The sequence below is a fragment of the Calypte anna genome, chromosome 1, assembly GCF_003957555.1.
Source record: "Calypte anna isolate BGI_N300 chromosome 1, bCalAnn1_v1.p, whole genome shotgun sequence".
Classification (NCBI taxonomy): Eukaryota; Metazoa; Chordata; class Aves; order Apodiformes; family Trochilidae; genus Calypte; species Calypte anna.
The window spans coordinates 175,857,945-175,882,184 of NC_044244.1; the positions used below are offsets into that span (position 1 = coordinate 175,857,945).

At 35.8% G+C, this 24,240-nt stretch overlaps 1 protein-coding gene across 3 annotated transcripts in view; it reads right to left on the bottom strand.

The window, feature by feature from the left end:
* Positions 1-24,240, bottom strand: part of PDS5B (PDS5 cohesin associated factor B) — a 113,113-nt gene that overhangs the window by 33,953 nt on the left and 54,920 nt on the right. For all 3 annotated transcript variants that reach the window (XM_030446688.1, XM_030446680.1, XM_030446695.1), the window contains exons 12-22: positions 24,036-24,187; positions 22,156-22,269; positions 20,396-20,477; positions 14,715-14,763; positions 13,126-13,265; positions 12,933-13,048; positions 11,070-11,175; positions 6,933-7,093; positions 6,214-6,337; positions 5,276-5,434; positions 3,453-3,521 (exon numbers count right to left, since the gene is read on the bottom strand). In XM_030446688.1, coding sequence (XP_030302548.1) covers positions 3,453-3,521; positions 5,276-5,434; positions 6,214-6,337; positions 6,933-7,093; positions 11,070-11,175; positions 12,933-13,048; positions 13,126-13,265; positions 14,715-14,763; positions 20,396-20,477; positions 22,156-22,269; positions 24,036-24,187 — 1,272 coding nt within the window. The remainder of the gene's footprint in view (positions 1-3,452; positions 3,522-5,275; positions 5,435-6,213; positions 6,338-6,932; positions 7,094-11,069; positions 11,176-12,932; positions 13,049-13,125; positions 13,266-14,714; positions 14,764-20,395; positions 20,478-22,155; positions 22,270-24,035; positions 24,188-24,240) is intronic.

Consider the following 24,240-nt stretch of genomic DNA (forward strand, 5'->3'; position numbering starts at 1 on the left):
TTAAAAAAAAAATTCAAAAATTCAAATTAAAAAAAAAAATTCAAAAAATTCAAAAAAATTAAAAAAAAAAAAAAATAAGGTGTGGTAGAGAGGAACCTGCCTCTTTTTTACACAGTAGCTTTAAATTTTCTCCTTAATGGGAAATGCAGTTCTAAGAACTTCTATATAAACATTCAAAATATCATAATATATCACTAAATTAGGTTCACCATACAGTTTATCTATTCCATTTAACAAACAGATCCCCTTCAGATCTATGTTCTAGGACTGTCTTCTATACCTGAGTTTATTTTTTCAGCACTGTAACTGTAGCCCATTTACTCCACCTACAGAATTTTAATTCTACTGGGTAACACCACCAAGAAGTAGGATATGAGTCACTCAACTCAAAAAGCAAACAGAGTTTGTGGAACAGTAGTTAAATTGTCTTGCCCTATCTTCCAAGAGTCTTTCATGCACCAGAAGTTTTTAATAGCTACAATAAAAATAGTAAAAACACCAACAGAAGCAGATCTTTCAACAGCTGACCAGTTCAGTTTCTTCATGTCATAACCCTGGTACCATTATTCCCTCCCATTTATTGGGAAGACAGAAATATTCTAGCTCTATTTAGTCTTCAATTAAATCACATACTCATCTACAGAAAAGCTACATGCTCCCTTGTGCCCAAACAGTTCTGGTCAGGTGGGCAATTCTGGTTTTAACCTTTGCTTCTCTCTTCCCTCTCCACAACTCTCTTCCCCCATTCCTACTGTCTGAATCTATTCTACTCTTCCTTTCAATGAAGCAATTCCTAACCCCAAATCCTTTAGAACATTCCTCTGACCCTGCTATGTTCCCTTGTTTCTTTGCTGGTGTTGATGTTGTGATGACATTCCAGAAATCTTTCCCAATTAAACTTTCCTATGAAATTAATACAGAGCATGAGAATTCCCCTGGTCACAGCATCTGGCTACATGAAGTCTTAAAAAAAAAAAAACATTACATGATTTTGCACAGGTCTCATGTCTTCTTATTTTCCTCAGCCAATTGGGCTAACTATGAAAGGATAGTTCCAGTTGGAAGGAGTGTCCAATGTCCTGCTTAAAGGAAGGTCAGTTATGAAGTGAGTTTTATCCATTATACAGCAGAAAGCCTCCAAGAGTGGAGATTGCACAGGCTCTCTTGCCATAGCCTGACTGTTCACAGGTGGTTTTCCTTATATCCAGTCTGAAACTCATTTCAAACTGTCTCCCACGAGCCAGTAATTCCCCTCCGAGATTAAAAATTAGTATACACAACATGAAAGTATCAAGAAAGTCAAAATACAGCATGAGTCAGAACCATATCAAAGGCCACAAATAACAGCTTTGTACTCGACCTGGCAGCGAAGCATGAATTCTGTGTACTTGGAAGGGCAAGCAAACATGAGAGGATGTTATAATTTCTTCCTGAATATCGCATGACATCTCAGATTTGGCATACAAGAAAACTGCAATTAACAACTAGCTTTACATAGAGAAGTACTAATTTTTAAGATTAAAAATAATCAACAGTTATAACCCTTTCCTCTGATTTTGAGGTTATCATCATGTCTCCACTGTAGAAGTAGAATGGGCTTCCCACTCCCTCGGCATGATGACAGCAGCTACCTCAGGTTTCTACAACTTGAATTTTCAGAGCCATAAGTGCTGCAGGTTTGTGCAGCAGAGAAACAAGAGACAAAATGTTGACTTAAAGCACAATAAGAAAAACAGGATGATGAACCTTGTATTGCAGGGTACATAGAAACAAGAAATGTAACTGTGACTGTGTAAGTCTCAATCCACTACATGGTGCACAGAAGTTCTGAGCAGTGATCCTTGTAAAGAGATTACTGCTTTAGAGGAGGCACTCACGTGGCAGGTTTAAGAATTAAAGTCACACTTCTAAAACTGTTACTCTAATTTATATTTAATATTGCACTGAAGCATTTGCCTATAGAAATATTTTAATCTAAGGCTTCCATCCAAAATTAAAACCAGCCCTTACCAGTCTACATCTGGCTTGATCATTCTGTCTTCATCAGTATTTCCTGCTTTTGTACTTAAACTGAAATTTTAGATCCCACTAAATAAATTGTACAGTTATGGTACAAAGGGGAAAAGAGGCTTTTAAAACTAGAGTGAAGAAAGATAGACTGTCAGAAATAGTTTATAAACTAATGGTGTGGCCTGCAGCATTCATTAAATATAGGCTTCTCAGTGGTAATAAATGCTAATTAAATTTGTAAATCAATTTCCACAATAATCTCTTGTCATTTGCCAATAAATGCTTCTCACATTTTTCAGGCTTGGCTTCAACTTCAAATCACCTTAACATTTTCCATAAGCCAATTCCCTTCCTAACAGCCAACTATATGAAAAGTTTCATCAACATCAATTTGCATTCTAGAGTTACTGAAGTTTCACAAATCATTAAAAAATAAAGAAGAAAAAGCAATATTTACTACTTCAAGTATATGTATAATCAATGAAGCAAAATCATGTTTGCTTTAAAATTAAATAAAAACAAACATGAAATAATAAAATACAGTTGCTGCAGTCAAACTGACAAAAAGCTAACAAATCACCTCCAAACAAAACTGAGCATTTCCAGTAATGGGTTCTGCACTTAGTTGGAAACTAAAGTACTTACTAAACCAGCAGAGAAGAGGACATGATACAAAGAGTTGAAAAACTTCAAGATAGAAGGTAAAAAACATTGTAAAACCATCACAGCAATCTTGTTCAAAATGCACTGGAAACAAAATTACTGCTATCACTAAGTTCGAAAGAGCACACTACAAATCACAGGCATCTTTAATTAAAAAAAAAAAAAATGGGAAAAAAAAAAAGGCTGCATAACTGAGAATATTTCTTAACAAGCCCACAATTTTTAATAACAAGTTTATTCTTACTTAAAAAAGAAAAAAAGCAGGGTGTTTTTTACTTCTAGATTTTTCCTCATACACATATTTACACAGAGAAAAGCAATTTTTACTTGAGGAAACTGACAAATCCATGAAGAATTTTTCCTTTATTCTAAAACAGCACTGAAAGTTCCTTGGAATATCCTAAAACTTCAAAAGACAAAGGGAAAACTTCAAGAGAAGTGTCTATGGCATTTAACTCCTATCGTAAAGAGGAAGGGGAAAAAAATCACCATTAAGTGTTGTACACAAAACCTAAGTTTATAACACATTGAATAAATTGTATATTTAGATTTATTTTAAAAGTAAGAATAGCAGAAGCTCTCCAAAACATTTTTTTTTCTTCTGGCAATCCAAAAATGTGCATTCCATTAAGATCCTCAATAAAATTATTTACTTTTTAACTTTTAGAAAGGGGACAAGGAAACAGAGAAAAGTGGTTGACAACTTTAGGAATCCAGATATTTAACTTTCTTAAGTATGATACATACAACCATAGGAAACCACAGAACATGCTACTTACTTTAACAAGCGTTTCAGGAGATACTTCTTCATCTGGGACCCAAAGTTTTGTTGTTTTTTTCCCTGGAAGCTAAATGAGGAAAATATTACATTTTGTTAATCTACTGTTACTCTTCAGTGAAATCTGTTGTAGTCTGCTCTTTCCTGTTTGCTTCTGAAAATAATACAATAGCACTCAGTGGTTAAGCTTTATGCATTTTTTAGAGGTAACCATTACAGAATTGAGAGACTTTTCTTACCTCACTACTCAAGTATCACAAAATTTAGAGCAATAGTAAAAGGGGAGTGGAGTGGTGTTGTCCGAAAACTATTGTTTTAGAGTGTAATAGTTATTGCTTTGAAAATAAATTAGTTTCCATATCCAGTAGACTGGAATCTCAAGCACATCGTTTTAGGGAACACCACCAAGTTCTGCATTGAAATGTGTTGTGTTATGTAATTCCCACATAAATCCTTCAAGATTTTTGTTATTTTATTTTTTTTTAAGCTTGGGTCTTTAACTCTTCAGGTTGTATTGATTTTGAACTTTTTTTCATTTCTTCAGCTGCTGAGGCTGGCCTTGAGCCAAGCTACCTTTAGGCTTAAACTTATTAAACTGTCTCTTTCTTGGGCTTTAAACTTTCCTCTTTAGTAGCAGTTTGATGAATTTTTTGAGACTTAACTTTTCAACAAACTACTTTGGGGTGTTTGGACTCTGTCTTGTGGCAGAGGAAATGGTGAGCTCCTGTTTCCTGGAGTGAAAAGAGTGTGTAAACTTTTTATACGAAAATATTTTGTACAGTTGGGACTTGTTGAGATGGTGGGAGAGGCTGGAACACTTTCACCTCCCATTATTTGACTGGTTGTTGACAAAATGTACTTATGTTCTCTTTGAGAAGGTATTGTAAATATCACTTTTTAGAAATAAATGATCCTGCTATTTTAAAAAGAAATTTAAAAAAAGGGGGCTGGAACACTTCCCCTATTAAGACAGGCTAAGGAAATTGGGGTTGTTCAGCCTCGAGGAAGCTCCAAGGTGACCTTATAGCAACCTTCCAATATCTGAAGGGGGCTACAAGAAAGCTGGGGTAGGGCTTTTTACACAGGTGTGTAACAAGGGGAAATGGTTTAAAACTTGAAGAGGGGAGATTTAGGCTAGACATTAGGAAGAAATTCTTTCTTGTGAGGGTGGAGAGACACTGGAACAGGTTGTCCATCCAATAAGGTTGTGGATGCCCCTCCCTGGAAGTGTTCAAGGCCAGGTTGGATGGGGCCTTCAGCAACCTGGTGTAGTGGGAGGTGTCCCTGCCCATACATAGGGGATGGAACTAGGTGATCTTTAAGGTCCCTTCCAACTCAAACCGTTCTATTATGAGACAGGAAATCTTTCCCTAAATGATGACTGGCATCTGACAAGTTATTTTTTTTCACTTTAAAGTCACTGTAATAGATGTATTAGAAAAATCAAATTTTTCAGCCTTCCATTTAAAGTGTATTTTACTTTCATATGCACTATACTTCCTAAAAATTAAATAAATTTTAAAAATTAAAAAAAAAAAATCACAACTGGCTTGCTCAAGACAAAGAGACTTAGTGACTGAAGTCTGTAACAATTTTCCCATTTTTAACAGAAGTAATGAGTGCTGAACTATACAACTTGTTGCTTTTGTAATTACTGCCAAACTCTAGTTGTTTGTGTGTTTTCAACTGGGTCAAGGAGTACAGATGGAAATACAAAAACAACCACATACAAAACTTAGAAGCCAATAATTTTCACAAGTAATTTCTGAGTATCCTACTAGAGCACAAGCAGAATATTAATATGATGTTTTAAAAGACACTTACCCTGTCATTCATTAAAAGATCTTTAACAATAAAAGTGGCAACCAAAGATTTCAATGGGGCAGCAAATTGATCAGGTGCTAGCATGGCTATATGGCCAATAGTAACCAATGGTGTAATCAGATGCTCAAAATTGCTTGGATCCAGACTTTTATGCAGTGGCTAGAAAAAAGGCAACAAATTCAGATATTACTGATATAATCTGCATCACACTGGGGAAGGCAGGGGTGAGAGTTCTCTACCAAGTTGTCCATGTCTATTTCAGTCTCAGAAATAGAGTTTTAAAAGAACTATTGACTATTTAAAGACTCGTTCATCAACATTATGTCTCCCACAAATCAAAGTAAAAATCAAGAAAGACAAAATGCTTATCACATCTATGTAGGTCAAAAAGTGGCAGCTCATGCAGACAGTTTTGAGAAAAAAGATTAAAAAGCTTATTTTCTTGCTGAAGAATTGAGCATACTTCATCTCAAGATGGCAATTTCAGCAACAGACTGATTCATCCTTGAAGATAAAAGGCTGATGGGCACTAACTAAAAAGTACATTTGCAGTTATGACTATAAAATCTAATGAAATAGTCTCTACAACAGTTCAGTTTTCCACAATTTCTGTAATCATTTAAATACTGTGGGCCAGTGATGTATGGTTCCACTTCCCACAAACAGTTCATGATTTTAGCAGACAGTCCAACACTTTGTTTTTACTCATGTTTATAATGTTAAAATCATAACCCTAAACATAATGGATCATGGGAAAAAAAAAAAAACAAACAACAAAAAAAACCCCAAACTCCACTACTACTTTTCAGGCCAAAATTTAAGAGAACAAAACACATTTTCTAAATTTATATATACCATATAACATGCCACTACATCCCTTAGTTTACATATGCCATGTAAAATATTAATAAAAATTAACTTAAAATTTTTAATTTTACCTCAAATATCTGTGCAAACTGAGTTTCTTTGCTGGAAAATATTGCATGAATGCAGTGAATAGCGTACTTGGCTTGACGAGGGGGTCCCTTTTTAGCTTTATGGTGCAACACTGGAAGCAAAGCACTTTAAAAAAAAAAAAAAAAGGAAAAAAAGTACCTTTGCACAAACTAAAAATCTTCCAAATGATCAAACTAGCAAAGAAGTACAGATCTACATACAGAGAACACAACACCTCTGCAGAAGTGTTTATTGTCCTAGTTTTAGCAATCTCTTCAAAGGAAGAAAAATAGGGTTATTTAAATGACTTGTGAGTAAAAAAATAACCTCTGGTTTTTGCTGATAAATGTGTGGTAAAACACAAATTTTATCTGCACAAGTTTCTAAAAGTTCTTTTGGAAATATTCTTGTCTACAAATCCCCATTAAACTGCAAAGTAGGTTTTTACATTGCCATATATTTAATTTAGGAAAAACCAAGTAATTCTGAAGGGCAATGATAAAAAATACAGCAATATCAGTGACACATCAGCTATCACTACTTTGGATATATTATTTTCACTTCCATTCTTCAAAAAGAACTGCATAGATCATTCAAATCTCTTTCCTGTTTTACCTCAAGTAATACTTTCTTCCAAAAGAATACAGAATAATGCTATAGCATACATAAGGAAGAATGAGGAAAAACCCCATATAGGAAAGAACACAGATCTACAACTTACGATCTTATATGAGGAAAGTCTTCTTCAATTTTACTTCCTGTATTTTTGAAAATTTGTAATGCAGCTTCTGCCACCTTTTCATCATCCATTTTCAAGCAAGCCAGGAGAGATTCAAAAGTTTCAGCTGAATGAAATGAGATTGGGTGTGTAAATGAAAGTACCTGCCAAAATAAGATGGAAATCATGTTAATACTTTCTAAAGATCCACTCAGATAGAATATTCCATCAAAACTAAGTTTCCATTGTCATACTAAAATATTTACAATACTCTGCATTTTTCTTTTCCTTTTTCTTTTTTTTTTAATATTTCCTAAACTTTTGTCCTTATACATTATCTTACCAGCTTTAACTTTTTTTTCTCCAGTCTTAATTTCCTCTATTATAGTGAACCTGTACTTCTCATAGCAGTGCTCACTGAGAGAGCTTTAGGTTTGAAGGGTGAAGGACACAAAACTGGGCTTGCTAGGAAGAAACCCTGGGTTAGCACATGAATGATGTGCTGGCTGGCAAGGCCTTTTGCTCTGCCATTTCAGTGCAGACAGGGGATGGAGATTCATGCAGCAGCAAAGATGCAAGAGAAGCTCCTGAGAGCAGTCAGGAAGGAATTAGGACTTCTCTCAACAAAAAGATGGTGGGGCAATTAACCCAACTGAAGTGCATCTACAGAAATGCAGACAACATGAGCAAGAAACAAGAGGAGCTGGAAGCTGTTGTGCCACAGGAAAACCGGGAAACTGGGATATAGCTGCCATCACAGAAATGTGGTGGGGTGGCTCACATGTCTGGAGTGCTGCAATCAATGGCTACAAGTTCTTCAGAAAGGATAGGGAAGGCAGGAGAGACAGTGGAGTAGCCCTGGAAGTTAGGGAGTGTTATGAATGCTTAGAACTAAATGATAGTGACAATAGGGTTGAGTGTTTAGGGGTAAGAATCAGGGGGAACGCAGAAAGAACCAAGAGGAAGAGGCAGATAAAATATTCTATAGCATTGATTGCTAGCCCTTCTTCTCATGGGGGACTTCAACATCCTGGACCTTGGCTGGAAATAAAATACAGCAGAGAAGAAACAGTCCCAGAGGTTACTACAGTGTATGGACACAGCTGGTAAGGGACCCAATCAGGAAAAGGAGCCCTGCTGTTTGTTAACAGAGAAGGACTTGTGGAAGATGTGAAGGCTGGAGGCTATCTTGGACATAATGATCACAGAATTGTAAGAGTTCTCCATTCCTGAACAAGTAAGGAGTGCAGTCTGCAGAACTGCCAGCTTCTAGCAGGCAGGCTATGGCCTGTTTTGGAGACTGAATGACAAAGTCCCTTGGGAGGCAGTCCTAAAGGGCAAATGAGTAAAGGAAAGCTGGACATTCTTCAAGAAGGTACTTTTCAAGGTGCAGAGACAGACTGTTCCCATATGCCAAAAGATAAGCTGATGGGGAATCACAGAATCATCAAGGTTGGAAAAGACCGTCAAGATCCTCAAGTCCAATTGTCCTACCATGACCACAATATCATCCTGTGAGGCACTGTATCTACCTGTTTTCAGATCAGCCCCAGGGATGGCAACTCCACCATCTCCCTGGACAACCTGTTCCAATGCTTCACCACTCTTTTGGTGAAGAAAGTTTTCCTAATATCTAATATGAACCCCCTATGGTGCTTGAATGTAAGACAGGCCTGGCTGAACAAAGAGATCTGGTTGCAACTCAGGAAAAAAAAAAACAGGAGAGTTTATGGCCTTTGGAAGAATGGGTAGGCCATTAAGGAGGACTACAAAGATGTCATGATGATATGCAAGGAGAAGATTAGAAGAGCCAAAGACCAACTAGAAATTAATCCTGCTTCAGCAGTTACAGACAACAAGAAATGCTCCCACAAATATATTTGCAACACAAGGAGGACTAAGTAGAATCTCTGTCCTTTAATTGGATGCAGGGGGAAACATAGAGCTTGAGGATAAGGAAAAGGCTGAGGTACTTAATACCTCAGTCCTCAGCAGCACCAGTTGTTCACTAGATACTCAGACCCCTGAGCTGGAGCACAGGGCCAAGGAGCAGAGTGAAGTCCCCAGCATCCAAGAGGAGATGGCTGGTGACCTGCTGCACCACTTACATGCACACAAGTCCATGGGACTGGGTGGGATGCAACCAATGGTACTGAAGGAGCTGGCAAAAATGCTCACCAAGCCACTTTCCATCATTTACCACCAGTCTTGGCTAACTGGGAAGGTCCCAGTTGATTGGAGATTGCCAAATGTGATGCCCATCTACAAGAAGGGCTGGAAAGAAGATCCAAGGAACTAGCAAGCCTGTCAGTCTGAACTTGGTGCTGAAGATCCTGCTTAACTAACCTGAAATCCTTCAATGACAAGGTGACATACTTAGTGGACAAGGGAAAGGCTATAGATGTTGCCTACCCAGACTTCAGTAAAGCCTTCAACACTGTTTCCCACAGCTGTCTCCTGGAAAAACTGGCTTCTCATGGCTTAGACAGGTACACTCTTTACTGAGTAAAACACTGGCTGGCTGCCGTGCCTTGAATAGGGTGTTCAGTTTCGGGCCTCTCACTACAGTGACACCGAGGTGCTGGAGTGAGTCCAGAGAAGGGCAACAAAGCTGGTAAAGGGTCTGGAGAACAAGTCTTAAAATGATCTGAAGGAACTGGGATTGTTCAGTCTGGAGCAAAGGAGGCTGACGAAAGACTTGCTCACTCTCTAACTGAAAGGAAGTCACAGAGACATGGATGTTGGTTTCTTCTCCCCAATAACAAGTGACAGGACAAGAAGAAATGGCCTCAAGTTGCACCAGAGAAGGTTTAGAAGTTCTCCATTTAAAGGGAGAACTCAGCAGAAAAGTTCTCCACTTAATGGGTTACCAAACATTGGAATAGGCTGCCCATGGAGGTGGCTGAATCACTATCCCTAGACTACATGTGGTGTTTACAGACACTGTTTAGCAGCAGACTCAATAGTATGGTTGGTGACTGGACTCAATGATCTCAAAGGTCTTTTCCAACCAAAATGACTATGTTTAACAAGTACTGGGTTACAGCAGAAGCCAGTGTTAAGTGAAACATGCACGATGCTAAAGGCAGAAATATTCATATTGCAGGGGTTTTACTTCACAGTACTTCTAGACTGACTGAACCTACTTTCGCCACAGCAACACAACGAGCTTACAAAGCCCATCTCATAATTTTGTTTCTCTACAATGAACCCAGGCTGTGTGCTCTCAGACTTGATGCTTGTTTGCAAAATGGAATAACCATCTGTGCTCTGATGTGCCTACCTCAAAAATAACAATATTGAAATATCCAATAGGGTCTCTACTCCCTCAAGCTTTCCACAGCAGCTTAATCCCTGAACGTTTGCCTTCCCTTCATTTTTAAGTAGGTGATGATTATTAGCCTCTCCTCAGATAATAATTCTGACCTGTGATAAAGAAAAGACCCTCAAAATCTAGGAACTGCTTCATGTAGGTTGTTTTCTCCAGGTTACCTTCCACTTTCCTGTATAGCATTCCCTTTTCTGGACTTGTATATTTGCCCCTTCTGAATTCTTCTCATGGTGTACAGGTCACTTCTTTCAACACAATCATAGTCCTCTCTTCCTTACATGTGTCATGCCAGTTTATACTAATATGTAAGCACTGACCCAAAAGCCTTGTTTCATGTATACAGTCCTTCATTACATGATCCATTCTTACTCAGGTTTCTTTTTGTGCTTCCTGGTTTTTGCTTGTTACTACACTTGTTACTTTTATCTAAATGCACACATCTGGCTGATAAGTCACATGAGCTCTGATGAGTCTACCAGGCACTTAGTTGACCTGAGATATTCTGAAAACTTCAGCATGGGAGTCCTTCACTTTTTGGACCCCATGAAGTCAAGCCACAGTTGGACTACTCCCAGCACTAGCTAGAACTGAGGTGGTTCCATGGCACAAGTACAGGCAAAGCAGACACTACAAAGTGCTTTAAGCCTGAAATCTTTGAGAGACATAATAAGATGAGCACAGAGAACAAAAACCAAACCAGTTTTCTTCAAGATAGTCACTACATGCTTATGATTAAAGATACTCAGTGCTAATTAAAAAAAAATTTAACTAAGTTTCACATGTTCAGTGACCACCAGGAATATACTTGCCTTAAGCAATTCAAGACCTGCTCTGATTGCTTGGTCAGTAGGTACACCCTCATCTTCATCATCAGCTGTGCCATCTATAGATTTGTTTACTTGCTTGATAAGGGCACTGAAGAAGAAAACAAAACATGGCCTTGTATTTACTGCAGTTGAACCATGTATGACTGCTTGCATAAGTTAAAGATACAATCTCATTAAAGGAACTTTTTAAAAATATAAAATGTGAGGCTTGTTATAAAACAAATACAAGTTAATATATAATCTGGTTGTCTTCATGTCCTATCAAAATCAAAGCTTATACTGCCTTAAATTAAAAAACTGTTTATCTATCATTAATTAAAAAATATATACAAACTACTCTGGAAGGATGACAGAAATAAGAAAATAATCTGGGCATTACAAGCAGCAAATTAAGGTAAAAATTTTGGTAAGGTTTCTGGCTGCTACAAATTCTTGATAATAACTGGAAAATAACTGTTTACAACGTTCAGTCTGTGACCAGGAGAAAAAACCAAAAATATTAGGCAGCTGTGCTAAGGGTTGATGAAAAATTTAAGATATATCTCCTGCAGATTTCACCTTGACAGCAGTGCTTGGGTTTTTTCCTTACACTGTACCATAGAGAGAGGGAAATGCTATTTACCTATCCAACCAGTGACTTGTGTAGGCTCCTTCCTATCAAGGACTAAAAAATATTCATAATATTCCTTCAGTACATCCTGTAAATTATATTTATAGCCAAAATAAATGAACCTCACCAGAAAAACAAAACAAAACCAAAAAACAAACAAAAAACCCCACACCAACCAAAAATCCACAACTAGCAGTAAACCAAGGGAGGGACCTCCAAGTCAGATGTCCCAGACTTCCTGTTTTTTTTCCTTTGTCCCTAATTGGACAAAAATTACAATTTATTTAAAAAACAAACACACATAACAAAAACAAACAAGCAAAACCCAAAACAAACTGTTTGAGTCTCAAAAATGATGCAGCTCAGTGAAATTTTAGAGATGGGAGAAGGCCAATTCTATAGCAAAACAGAAAATCTGTGATTTTTACATTTTTTTTTCTTCTTTGTATACTGCATGAGTCAGTCAGCAAGTACACTGTGAAATAAATTTTAGAATTTATTACCACACATGATTATTACTTTAAACATATATGTGATTATTTCTGTGAATATGAAAAAATATATTTTCAAATTTAAAGTAAAAATCCAGCTAACCATAGTACTTAATTCAAGATCAGGAACAGTTTTTTAAATGAAATCTCAATGGCTCCATTACCTGGTATATGTGACAGGCAGAAACTGAAAAGCTCAAGTACTTAAAAGTCAATTACTATTGCTGGAATTATCAGACAAGTACCAGTATTTATATAAGGTATCATGTTCTTTAAATGCAGCTATTAAGAAGTAATTTCAGTAATTACTTTTTTTTAATCCCTCTCAAAACTTCATTGGCTTACTCTTCCTTAAAGTCTTGATGCCTCATCAGGATAATCGCTACTTCCTCAGTTAAACTACTGTTTACATCACTATGAACCACCATTCTGTGTGGAAAGTTTTGGTGAATATCAGGGACAGAAATTTCTCTTAAAACTAAGTCTGTCAGTCACAAACCAAACTTTGCCATCAGCACCAGATCCATCCTCTGTGCTGAGAAACAATTCAGTTGTTTCTGTGGCTGCACTCTGAACCAGTACACAAAAACATCACACAAGGGGAAAACACAAGAAAATACTCCAAGTCACCAGGCTCTGAACCACACCCACCCAATCCATTACTGCTTGTGCTTAAATATGAAATAAAAAAACCCCAACATCCAACCCTGTGATCTGCAGCCAACATCACACACACAACAGTACCTGATGGATTCAGTATCAATGTGCACAGGAGCAATTCTCTCAAGAAGAAACTTTATCATTTCCAGGAAAGGATTCGTTGGCTGTTTTGGATTGCCCAACTTCTTTGTTATTTCCCTCTGCAATATAAGTTTCAATTAAATTGATAATCAATTTAGTTCCAAAAACTTTCAGGTATTATAGGAGCAATTCTTACCACACATCCTTCAGCCTGTTTGCAAGAACATGTTGGGCTAACAAGCATTTCTAATTGACTTCGTATTTTTTCATCATCTTCTAAAACTTGTGTGAACTTTTTCATGAAATCTTGAGCTTTCCCTGGATCAGGGAGGTTTCCTTTAAATAAGCAAAAGAAATCATGATTTATTTTAATAAGTATCATTACTGTGAATTACAAAAGTCACATCAAGGTTTCTACGTGTGTTTATGTTAAACAAGAATTGTGGAAAAAACAAAACAAAACAGAAACCACAAACCACCAATTTCTGAAATATTGTGTATCCACAAAACTCCCCTAGCGATTTGCTTTCCTTGCCCATCACACTCGTATTTCAACAAGTCAGGCTGTTCTTGTAAATAATATTAACAGAATGCAAAGCCTGTTCTTCACAAAAAAACATCCTCTGTGTATAGATCACCAGATACGACAAGTGTGAAAAACATCGAAAGGGGATTTTTGCTAACTTATTCCTTCACTAAATGTAAGCTTTAAAAGAGCTTGCAACATTGTTAAAAAGCTTAAGTGTTTCTTAAACTACATACTAATTTTACTTTTTTTTTTAATATATTATAGCAAGACAATTTATTGGCAAAGTATTGCTATGCTATTTGTTTCATGTTTCATCACTTTTATTTCAAAAGAAAAAAATACAAACTGATAAACTATTTGTAACATGGCAAACCAAGTAGCAAAATTCAGTTTTCCTCTACCTTTTTTCCAAAAATGTCAATAGCCTTTAGTAAATCTTTTTTTGCAAGAACAGTTGGCCTATTCATAAAGGAGGCTGATTTTAAAATAAAACCTTAGAATTGTAAAGCATTTTTTTTTCTTTATATTGATTTTAACACATTTAGCATGGTGGGCTGTGGGGAACAATCAGTGATGCTTTGGCGATGATTTTTTCTCTTCTTTGCCAAAGGTTTAGGTTATACAGAAGTTCTGCAGTTCCTAAAGTGTTCTCAATGGTGCAGAAACTCACTCTTCAGCATTCTCCCAAGAGCAATTACAATACCAACACCTCAAAAGACAGGTAAGCTAGTAATGCTTTGGTATGTTAGGAAATATCAGTTAATATGTATTCTACAATAAATGCTAAACCAGACACTGACACTGTAGTGTAACGAGGCAACCAGGTGCCACTAATTGCCAGGGAGTGAGCATGAGCTTGTGTCTCAGGACTCACCTTTTATTGCCCCCCTGGTCCTGCTCATGCGCAGTGGGGGCCCACCCTAATTGGGCACAGGTGGGCTTGACACAAGCTCATGCTCACTCCCTGGCAAGGAGTGGCACCTGGTTGCCTCCTTACACTACAGACACTATATAATATAGATTTTTGAATTAGTGCACAACAGATGTATCCAAAAAAGTCATGTGATGAACTTCATGACTGAAGACTTTTTACAGTAAATTGTCTTAATCCTTTAAAGCATATCATTACACAGTATTTGTCATCATTCTAAGTCTTATCTGTTAAAAAACTTCATAAGCTTATCTCAAATAATTTTTAAGTAACAAGCATTATATTTCAATAGTACTTTTCAGACAGTGTAACTATTTTGACTTACTTGTTATAACCATCACTTTTGAGAATATAGCTTTACTGCTGGCATCTGTCTACAAGTCACAAAAGAAAAACGGATTAAGTAAAAATTTTACATTATCTATTTTCACATTAATACTGAGTAAGCAAAATTCCATAATGCATTACCAACAAGTCAGCACCCATCATTTTTGCTAACACATCAGTGTGATAGAAATCAAAACCACCAGTGAGACATTAATGGTGTCTCACATGTATTTATGTAAAGTATATGTATCTACTAGATAACCTAGGAATAGCAGAAATAGTTTATTTCTGTAACTGTTTTGCATCTAAAGCCTCTTTGCTTTTAAATATAAAAGGAACAGCAAGCATTAAATTCATTTTATCTTTTGTTCAGATACTGGTGCTAAGTGGTCTCAGCAGTAGTTTCCACCTTCCTGTAAAGAAAGGAGCAAATCAGTAATAAGAGCCCTGTTACCCCTGTTCAGCCAAACAGACAACAGCAGTGTGATGGTGCAAAGAAAAACCAGAGACAAAGACAATCACAAAAAGAAAGTAAAGAAAGCATAACTGCAATTCAGGTTCTCTCTAAAGCCTGGATTTCAGCAAAACTGTGGCTAATATAAAGTCATTCAACAGCATCTTACAAGCAAAATAAGTTACACAAAACCTGACTTTTAATCTCATTTATTTTCCTTTTATGAGTAATTCTGCTGCTAGAGAATTTCAAATTCTAAGTGCAAAGTCCACCTAAGAGGCAGTTCTGACATTGGATAAATGGAAGAGGAAAAAAAGAACACAACAAATTTCCTGGCCAGATGAGAGTATACAGCAAAATGCTACAAATACCAACTCATGAAGAGGTGATGTTTCTCCAACATATCACCTACTGAAGGCATACAAACAGTTTCCAAGACACTTTTTCCCTACTTCTAGCTGTAATCCACAGTATTCTACAGACTAGGAAGTTTTATGGAATTACACGTTAGTCTGAAAAATGAAGGAATTACCAGTAAAAATTACAAAGGGAATCCTCAACTTACAGTGAAGATAACACCCTAATCATCTTCAGAAAAGTGTGCTAAGGCAGATGAAAAAAGAAAAAAAATGAAATATTTCACTGTTGAGCAACAAATGCTGTCTAACAACTCTGAAATACTCATAACTACAATGAAAACTGGAACCTGAAAGATTCAGTCTTACAGCAATGTTGTCAAAAGCACACAAATCCATCAGCTTTTAAACCACAAAGAAAGCTGCTCTTTTGCCAGTTGACTTTTGACAGATCAGCTTCAGAGACAAAACTTACTAAGTCTGCAAAACTTCATAAATGCATCTTAATAGTATCAATTATGGGCTACAACTATCAAATTATAGGCTTCTGGGAAAAGATTTAAATAGCAATGCAACCACACTTCATGGGCTTTCGCTCAGTATTTAAATTTTAAAGAACACTCCTTAGCCACAACCATTGCAAGAATTGTCTTTTATAGAACTCCCTTTGTTGCAGACAAAACTGACAGTAGATGAGCCTAAAAATTCTAAGAAAACAAAGTCAAATCAACTCAAATTGTAGGCTCATCTTAGAAGAAAAAGAACTTAATATGAGGTAAATGAACACAGTGAGCCTTTTCATTAGATTCATTTTAGGGAAGAGCCACAAAGAAGTAGTGTTGCAAGATACCAACATTTTCTTATAAGTCTTTAAATGATTATGGAGGAGTAAGAAAAACTTCAAGACAGAAGTCAAAGTCTTGTTCAGGTATATCTAATTTCTTTTCATTTTATTGATGAAATCTGCGTGTAGATCTCAAATGAAGTACAAACAACCCCTATCAGCCTTGGAGACAACAACATTATAATTTATTACAATAACCTTGGCAAATGCATGGAACTGTCTGTTTCCTGGAGGAGTATCCTTCAACTTTCAGAATAAATTTGTTATGCACCTGTTTAGGTGCTATGAAGAAAATAGGATTTTGAAGTCTAACATATTTGCACAAGTTTTTTTGTCACAAAAAAAGAAATTAATTACAAAATTTGTGGAAAATGTGGCAAAGTAGCACAGTACAAAGTTAACAGTAGCAACCTTAAAATGATTAGAGTGTAACAAAAATATAGCACAAGATTGGGAAAAGCAATGTTTTTAGTGAACAACCTATTTTTTGACCTGGAGACTTGGCACGTAATTCAAGCTTTTGAATATTTCTGCACAATTTTCAATCACATTTTAGTGTAAGATGAATGCTCTTATTTTCAGTGCATTTACTGTCGCAGCTGAACAGGTACATTCAGAGAAGAAAGGAAAAGGAGAAATAAAATCTGGTTTACCGGACTCAAAACATAATGTTGATAGATACAGAATCTCTGCACTCAAACCTCTGGCAACTCAGAAGAAAAATACTAAAACTGCATTGTGAAGTTCCTTTGGTTTTGACCAGTTTTGTTTTCTAATATTGGCTAAGTCTTCAAGTACTGGCTTTAGGTCCCTGTAAACTGACTTCAATTGCAGCAAAACACTATGCATTCAGCCAAACTTGAAATAAACTGAGTCAGGAGCATTCTTCTAACCTCAAGTAGCAGAAATCCACTGAATAATAACAGATTGAAGATGATCAAGAAACATTTGGTTTTTAGGTGATGTACTGTGGCATTCCAACTACGTTATCTTGCATTCTTGATAAGGAAGAATTAGGACAGCTGCATATCTGCAGCAAATGAAGTTTATATCCAATACAGACAACAACCATTCACACACTTGCTGCATGGAAACAAGCAAGTTTGTGCATTTTATTTAACTGTATACCATTGCCAAAACACAAAACAAGAGAAGCTGTGATTTATACTTCTGCTCTTCAGAAAAGTAACTCATCCCAAAGACAAGTTTGACATCCATTCTTTCTTGGAGTAGGAGACATTATGATCAACAAAAGAAATGCAAAGTTTTGCAACACATTTTAGTGCTTACACTGGGGAGAGCCTGAAGAGGAAAAAGAAGAATGCCTGAAGAGCTTTGCTAAACATCAAAAAGATTTCCTAAGATGTCAAAAAATGGTCTGGAACGTTCAAAGATTTACCACAGAATAATGTAGGTTGGAAGCAGCAACTGTAGGTCACCTGCTTAAACTGCCTGGTCAAAGCAGGGCCAACTTAGATCAGGTTTTGCTCCAGGTCTCAGTTGGTTGCCTTTTAAATATTCACAAGAAAATTCATAACCTCTCTTTACTACTTGTGCCCATATTTAATCATTCTTACTGCAACTTTTTTTTTCTTAGTACCCTAAGTTTCTTTCTGGCAATTTCTATACACTGCTTCTTGTCCTACCCTCTTCATGTCTGGGAGCTCCCACAATGCCACAGGGACAATATCCACTGCAGAACAAATCAACAATTATGCTACAATGTTTAGGTGGAGAAATCAAACTGAGGTAAAAAAGCACATATGGTAACCCCAAGTCATATCGTAAGAGGTTCAGGCTTTGTTTCCTGAAAGGAAACACAGGTCATACAGCTCTGAATGCCTAATGGGTATTTGTGTCAAGTTTATTACTGCCTTGTACTGTATAAGTACATATCTGTACATTCATGATGAAAATGCACTCTTATTTTAAAACACAATTATTTATTTATGCAAATTAATTACTCATGTGAGGGGGAAATCCTAACAAACTATACAAGGAGCGTCACAGAAATAACAGTTTTGGTAGAAATAGATAAGCACCTGCATTGGGCAGAGGGCAGGGCTTGGGGTACCAAAGGGCTGCTGGGGTGACCTGTGCAGGAGGAGGTCAGGGTCTGCCCTATGCCATCAAAGCTATTTTCAGCCAGCTCCACAACCAACAAACCAACCTACCACCCATGAAAACTTCAGTCAATCAGTCAGAGGAGCCTATGGTGACTCTAAGAAAACATTTAAGAGGGGAGATGCTGATGAAAGTACAACGCTAAGGGACTGTGGCTGGTGGAGGAACCCACACTGAAGCAGTGGGTTAGAAATGAGGAAAAGCAAAAGGAAAGGAAAGGAACAGAACAGCCCTGCTCTGACCCCCCACCCTCACTCATGTCCTGCCATCACCTCACTGAAGGAACTGAGCATAGTGCATGGAGAGCACTAGAGACTCCTGGAGACTGCAAAGCAGATCCAAAGGGCAACCAAAGGCCATTTTCCCAAGAGTTTAGTAGCTCACGTTTATTTCTCAATACCAGAATCAATAATTAAAATTTTATGTTAATTGACAATAAACTAAATTACTTAAAACTCTCCAACTGTTGCCTGTGACAGCATCTCAGTTATCACAAGCCCCTTAAGTTTTCCCATGAAGTCCTGATTCCCAAAAGACGTTTGAGAGAGAATAAGCACTTCATAGAGAAAGACAGTATAAAAGCCATGTGGACAAAAGACAAACATGTTGACAGCACACAGCTTTGAATGTGATGTCTATGCTGGCATTTCTCAGACCCTAAATGTTTAATACCCTATTGTATTTGATATCCTGCAACTGAGAAAGAATTTCATTATACCTCCCTGAAAAAAAGAAGGAAAAGTTGAATTTTCACTTTCAACTGAAATGCAGAAAATATGAAGAAACTAACTCAGGCTTTAAATACATGTGTGTATGAAAGTAAAACATTATAGAACAGCACATGAAAAATGTTTTAATGCCATCACTGAAATGCAACACTGTTGTACTAGCAATTATTGTACTTAGATTTTAATACAAGATTATAGAATATTTTTAACATACTAAGTCAAAATTGTGAATTTCACTGCAATCATTTTTATTTGACAAGTCTTTCTCTGGCTGCAGGAAAGTAGCATTTCTAAGCAGATACATTAAATAATACAAGCACACAGTTACCTACTCTTCGTGTTATGGTAATTCTGAGAAATGTATAATTCAGCCATAAACCATGATTAAATTTACTATGGTTTATAAGTATATAAACATACAGAAAATAAAAGTGCACACACATTTGAACGTGAAAATGGCTCCACTTTCTACAATATATCTTTTAAATAAAACACCAGATTAAACTTTTGGCGATAAAGTCAGAGTGGCATTCTGAAGTATACCCAGAATTTAAGCTTTCAGTTCCCCCCATCTCCCAAACATTACTGTACAGATATACATAATTAAAATAAATATGAATTTTACTTCATAAGAATATCAAGTATATCATAAATGGTTTTTTTCCTTCTGAGCAAATCTGTAAATAAAGAATTCAATTGTAGTCTGATATTTTTAATACAGAATTTAAGAAGCTTCTAACAGAGAAGAGAAAGAAGTAACCTCTTGGGTTACTTCCAATTTCTTGAATGCTACTATTCATACACAGAAGCTACATAAATCATACACCACATCAGGGTGTGTAAGTACTTTTACTTAATCACTTGATCAAGAAAAATGGTCAAAAGTTTTGCTTCCCCCTCCCATTTCTAGAGCCAGAAAAATCTTGTCAAACTGTAAATCAAACACTGAGCAAACATTTTGTATTAAATGACTCGTAAAATATTTTTTTAAATTTCTATAATACACATATACGTATTTTCTACTGCAAGTGCTATTTAATAGAGCAACAATTTTCACAGTATTTTCTATCTCTCATTAAAAGTAAGCTTGAGATAGTAAGACAAACGGAATTGAAAAGAGCATATTAAGCAGAACTGCATATTCACTGTGGGATTAAGATAAATTGAACTCACTTTAGGTTGTTTTATTAGGTCAACTAAATCCTTTACTTGATGCCGTAGCAGATTTTGACATTTCCACATCTCGTTCAATGCTCTAAAAAAACAAACAAAAAAATCCAAACAAACAAACAAACCCCACACAAAAACAAAAAAGTTGTCAAAATCACATTTATTAGATACATAACACAACTTCCAATAAGAGCCTTCAAACTCTTTTCAGCTTCAGACTCAGAAATGTGCTTAGCATCTGAACTTTCATTGGAGGTGTGAGCAAAGACTAAATGTTTCCTAATTACATGATAGGGAAAGTTTAATTGGTGAGATTTTGAAATAAGTTTCATTTCAGATGCTTAATTACACTGCCTTTAAAAGAAGTAGGAAGTGATGTCTAGCCCATAAAGAACTCAATTCTACGAGCTTGAAATCATTCCAAGAAGCAGGCTAAAACAGATGTTTGATTTTTATCATCAAAACAATGTTTTTCTTGCATACAGAAAGCAGCTAGTAGATGAATTAAGTGTGAAAAGTAGACATGATTAGACTTGTAAGAGATACATTAGAGATATCAGACAAAATTAAAAATAAGCACACTTTCCTGGCTAAAGTCAGTTTCCTTAAAAAAAACATTCCAGAATCCACAAGTCAGTTCTATATAACTAAACATACTATGTCTGTAAAACTAGTGCTGCTACATATGAAAACTGCAGAATTCCAGAGTTTTGTTGCCTGAAATAGCAAGTACTAAAAGTACTAAAAAAGTACTAAAAAAGTACTAAAAAAGTACTAAAAAAGTACTAAAAAAGTACTAAAAAGTACTAAAAAAGTACTAAAAAGTACTAAAAAAGTACTAAAAAAGTACTAAAAAAGTACTAAAAAGTACTAAAAAGTACTAAAAAGTACTAAAAAGTACTAAAAAGTACTAAAAAAGTACTGTACTAAAAAGTACTAAAAAAGTACTAAAAAGTACTAAAAAGTACTAAAAAGTACTAAAAAGTACTAAAAAGTACTATTCTGCATTTTTGTTTAGCCTATACTAAAAATTGTCAGAAGAGTAACTTTTCATTTTAGTATACTATTCTAAATTTTAATTTAATTTATTACAATTGTAATTAACACGTAATAATAAATAATAAACATATAATTTAAAAGGCAGGGGGTTCAAAAATCAGTTTTGGTAGTATTTGAAGTCTGGAGTTTAAGCCACTCATGTACGTGCAAGTTTTTTCTAGTGCCCATGAGAAAAAGAAATATTTTATTTTCAACTGACAGAGTACTACTAAATGAAAAACGTAGTAAAACTAAACTCAAACTGTGACTATTACAGCAGCAAAACTCTGTGTGTACCCATTTTAAACTGGAGAAAGCACGTAGCATAAGTATCACGCATACTGAAGAAGGAAAGAAAAACAAATAACTTCTTCCCACTCTTAATTCATCCTGGCTGCTAAAACAAGAAGTAAATTAATTGAGCAGCTGTCAGATTATATCTAGGGCTAGTTAATGCTACTATCTATGCTCTCTCTCTTGAGACATAAAAGGACCCACATGCACTCAAGTTTCTTTCCAGATCTTTGACACATTTTTCAGCAGTTTATGGTGAAAGGGTTGTCAACCAGAGGTTGTCAGAAAACACCCTGTTAGTGTTTTGTTTTTCCCTAAAATCTCACTTGAAAAATAGATACTGATACATTTTTTCCAATAGGTGAAAGTCTGGATTTAGAATAATATTTGTATTAAAAATAATTTTGCAAGAAGTTAAAAATAACACATACTTCACAGCATTTGAATCCAGTGTTGCATAAAGGTAATACAAACATTTCATTCGTTCATTTGTTTCCAAGTTGTGAGGCACCATATACTGAGCAAAGATGCGTTCAACAAGTAATCTGAAAGACAGGATTAAAGAGCTTAAACAGTTAAGGAAAAAGGGGTCTTAAATTGCTAAAACATTCATTCAAAAATTCCCAGACCCACCTAGAGATCAGTCAGTGTATATATCAATGGGGTTACTCAAAAGCTGAAAGGTCAAATTACTTAACATCTAGTGTAATTCAGCATAAACTAAACAAACATATATCAATGAAGAAGATATAACATTAGTAGTAGAACAGTTAAGACATGACATTATTAGAATCATATATATTAATCTAGACAGAAACCTAAGAATTTTAGATAATGTCTCAACTATCAGCCCAAAGAAATGCTGTCACTGAATTTCATTAGGGGTCAGTATTGGGATTAATTAATGAACTGACCCAAATTAATGTGCATTTACAAAAAAAAAAAAAAAAAAAAAAAAAAGAAAAAAAGAAAGGTTGATTATATGACATTATCATGTAGCATAGAAGGAGAATAAGGAGAATTTAGATACTGGTCAGGAACTGACTTCCCTCCACCCCTCCCTTGCCCCTTTCTCAATGGCTGAGGTTTTCCCATTTCTTTTGCTTCAGCAATAAAAATGCAGATAAATTCACAAGGGAATTACTAAAAGCCTTTGCTATCACATGGAAGCTCCTTATGTGAAAACAGGAAGAGAGAAAGCTTTGTGTCTGCCATGTACCTAGAAAAGACTGAGAAATAAAAACAAAAGGAAAACTAAGCCCATGTTGCAATCTTAAACACCAAAAGGGCCCAAGGGCTTTTGCAAATTGAGGTCAACAGTAACAAAATGGAGTAAATAAGAAAAAAATAATTATATGCAATTGTATATTTAGACTAGAAAAGAAAAATCTTATGCACAATTGGAGCAGGTCATCAAAAGCCAAAATCAGCTAGTTTAGAAAGATCCTGAAGTGTAAGAAAACTAGGAGAGGGTAAGACTGGATCTGAAGATTCAGACAATTCTGTCTGCTTCCTTGGTACCATGAAATAATTCCTTCTTTTGGAAATGGCTTTTTGAGGCAGCAAATTTTGGGAAAGACTTGTATGGTTTTGTAATGTCATGTGTACTTATCATGCTGCTAAACTCAAAGTCTCACGTCCAAAGCCACCAAGACAGCCTTGATTAGCCAAGGCAGACCAGTTTCCAAACTTGTTCCTTTTGTGCAACTATTATTTAATACAAAGGATATACAAGATTAGAGTTGGCATAACAGAAGCACTGCTTTCACCACAAGCCCAGAACAAGGCTCTAATTCACATCTATTATAGTACAGAAAAACTTATCTTCTGTAGAGTTGTATGCCTTAACTGTAGTCACTACATGTTCTAGGTATCATTAAAGCAGGCAGGAACAACATGAAAATCTAAAGCAAGATCATTAAAGCAATTTAACTTACTGAACTTCAACATAAAAATTAGCAAGCTACTGAAATAGAAACAAAAATCTTTACTGAAGCAATTGTGAAGTATAGCCAAAAATTTTGAAGTATTCCAACCTATCTCACCATTTAGAATTAGTTTGGTGTTTATTTTGTTGTTGCTGTTAGGATGGTTTTTTGGGTTGTTTTTTTTTTTTTTTTATGGCCAAAAAAGTAGAAGGTGGAGAAGAACATTTTGCTGCAATTGTATAAGATTACACACTAGATCAAATCATACAGCATTATCAAGTCTCCTCCTTCCTCTCAGCATTTAGGCACAGAGGAAAAACAAATCTGAACATTAATTTACCACATTTATGCACAGAATCACCCAGTTTAAGTGATTGACTTACCGGTCATCAATACTGTTTTGATAATATATATGCAAAAGTTTATCTTTGATCCATGATATCTGTTTTGCAGCTTCTTTTCCTGCTTCTGATTGTAATGAATATTTCTTGTATATCTGTGCAAGTCCCATCATAGCTTCCTTCCTCACTCGCCACTTGAGAAAAAGAAATAAAAGAAATAGTACTCACTTTAGCATTTAAAAAGACA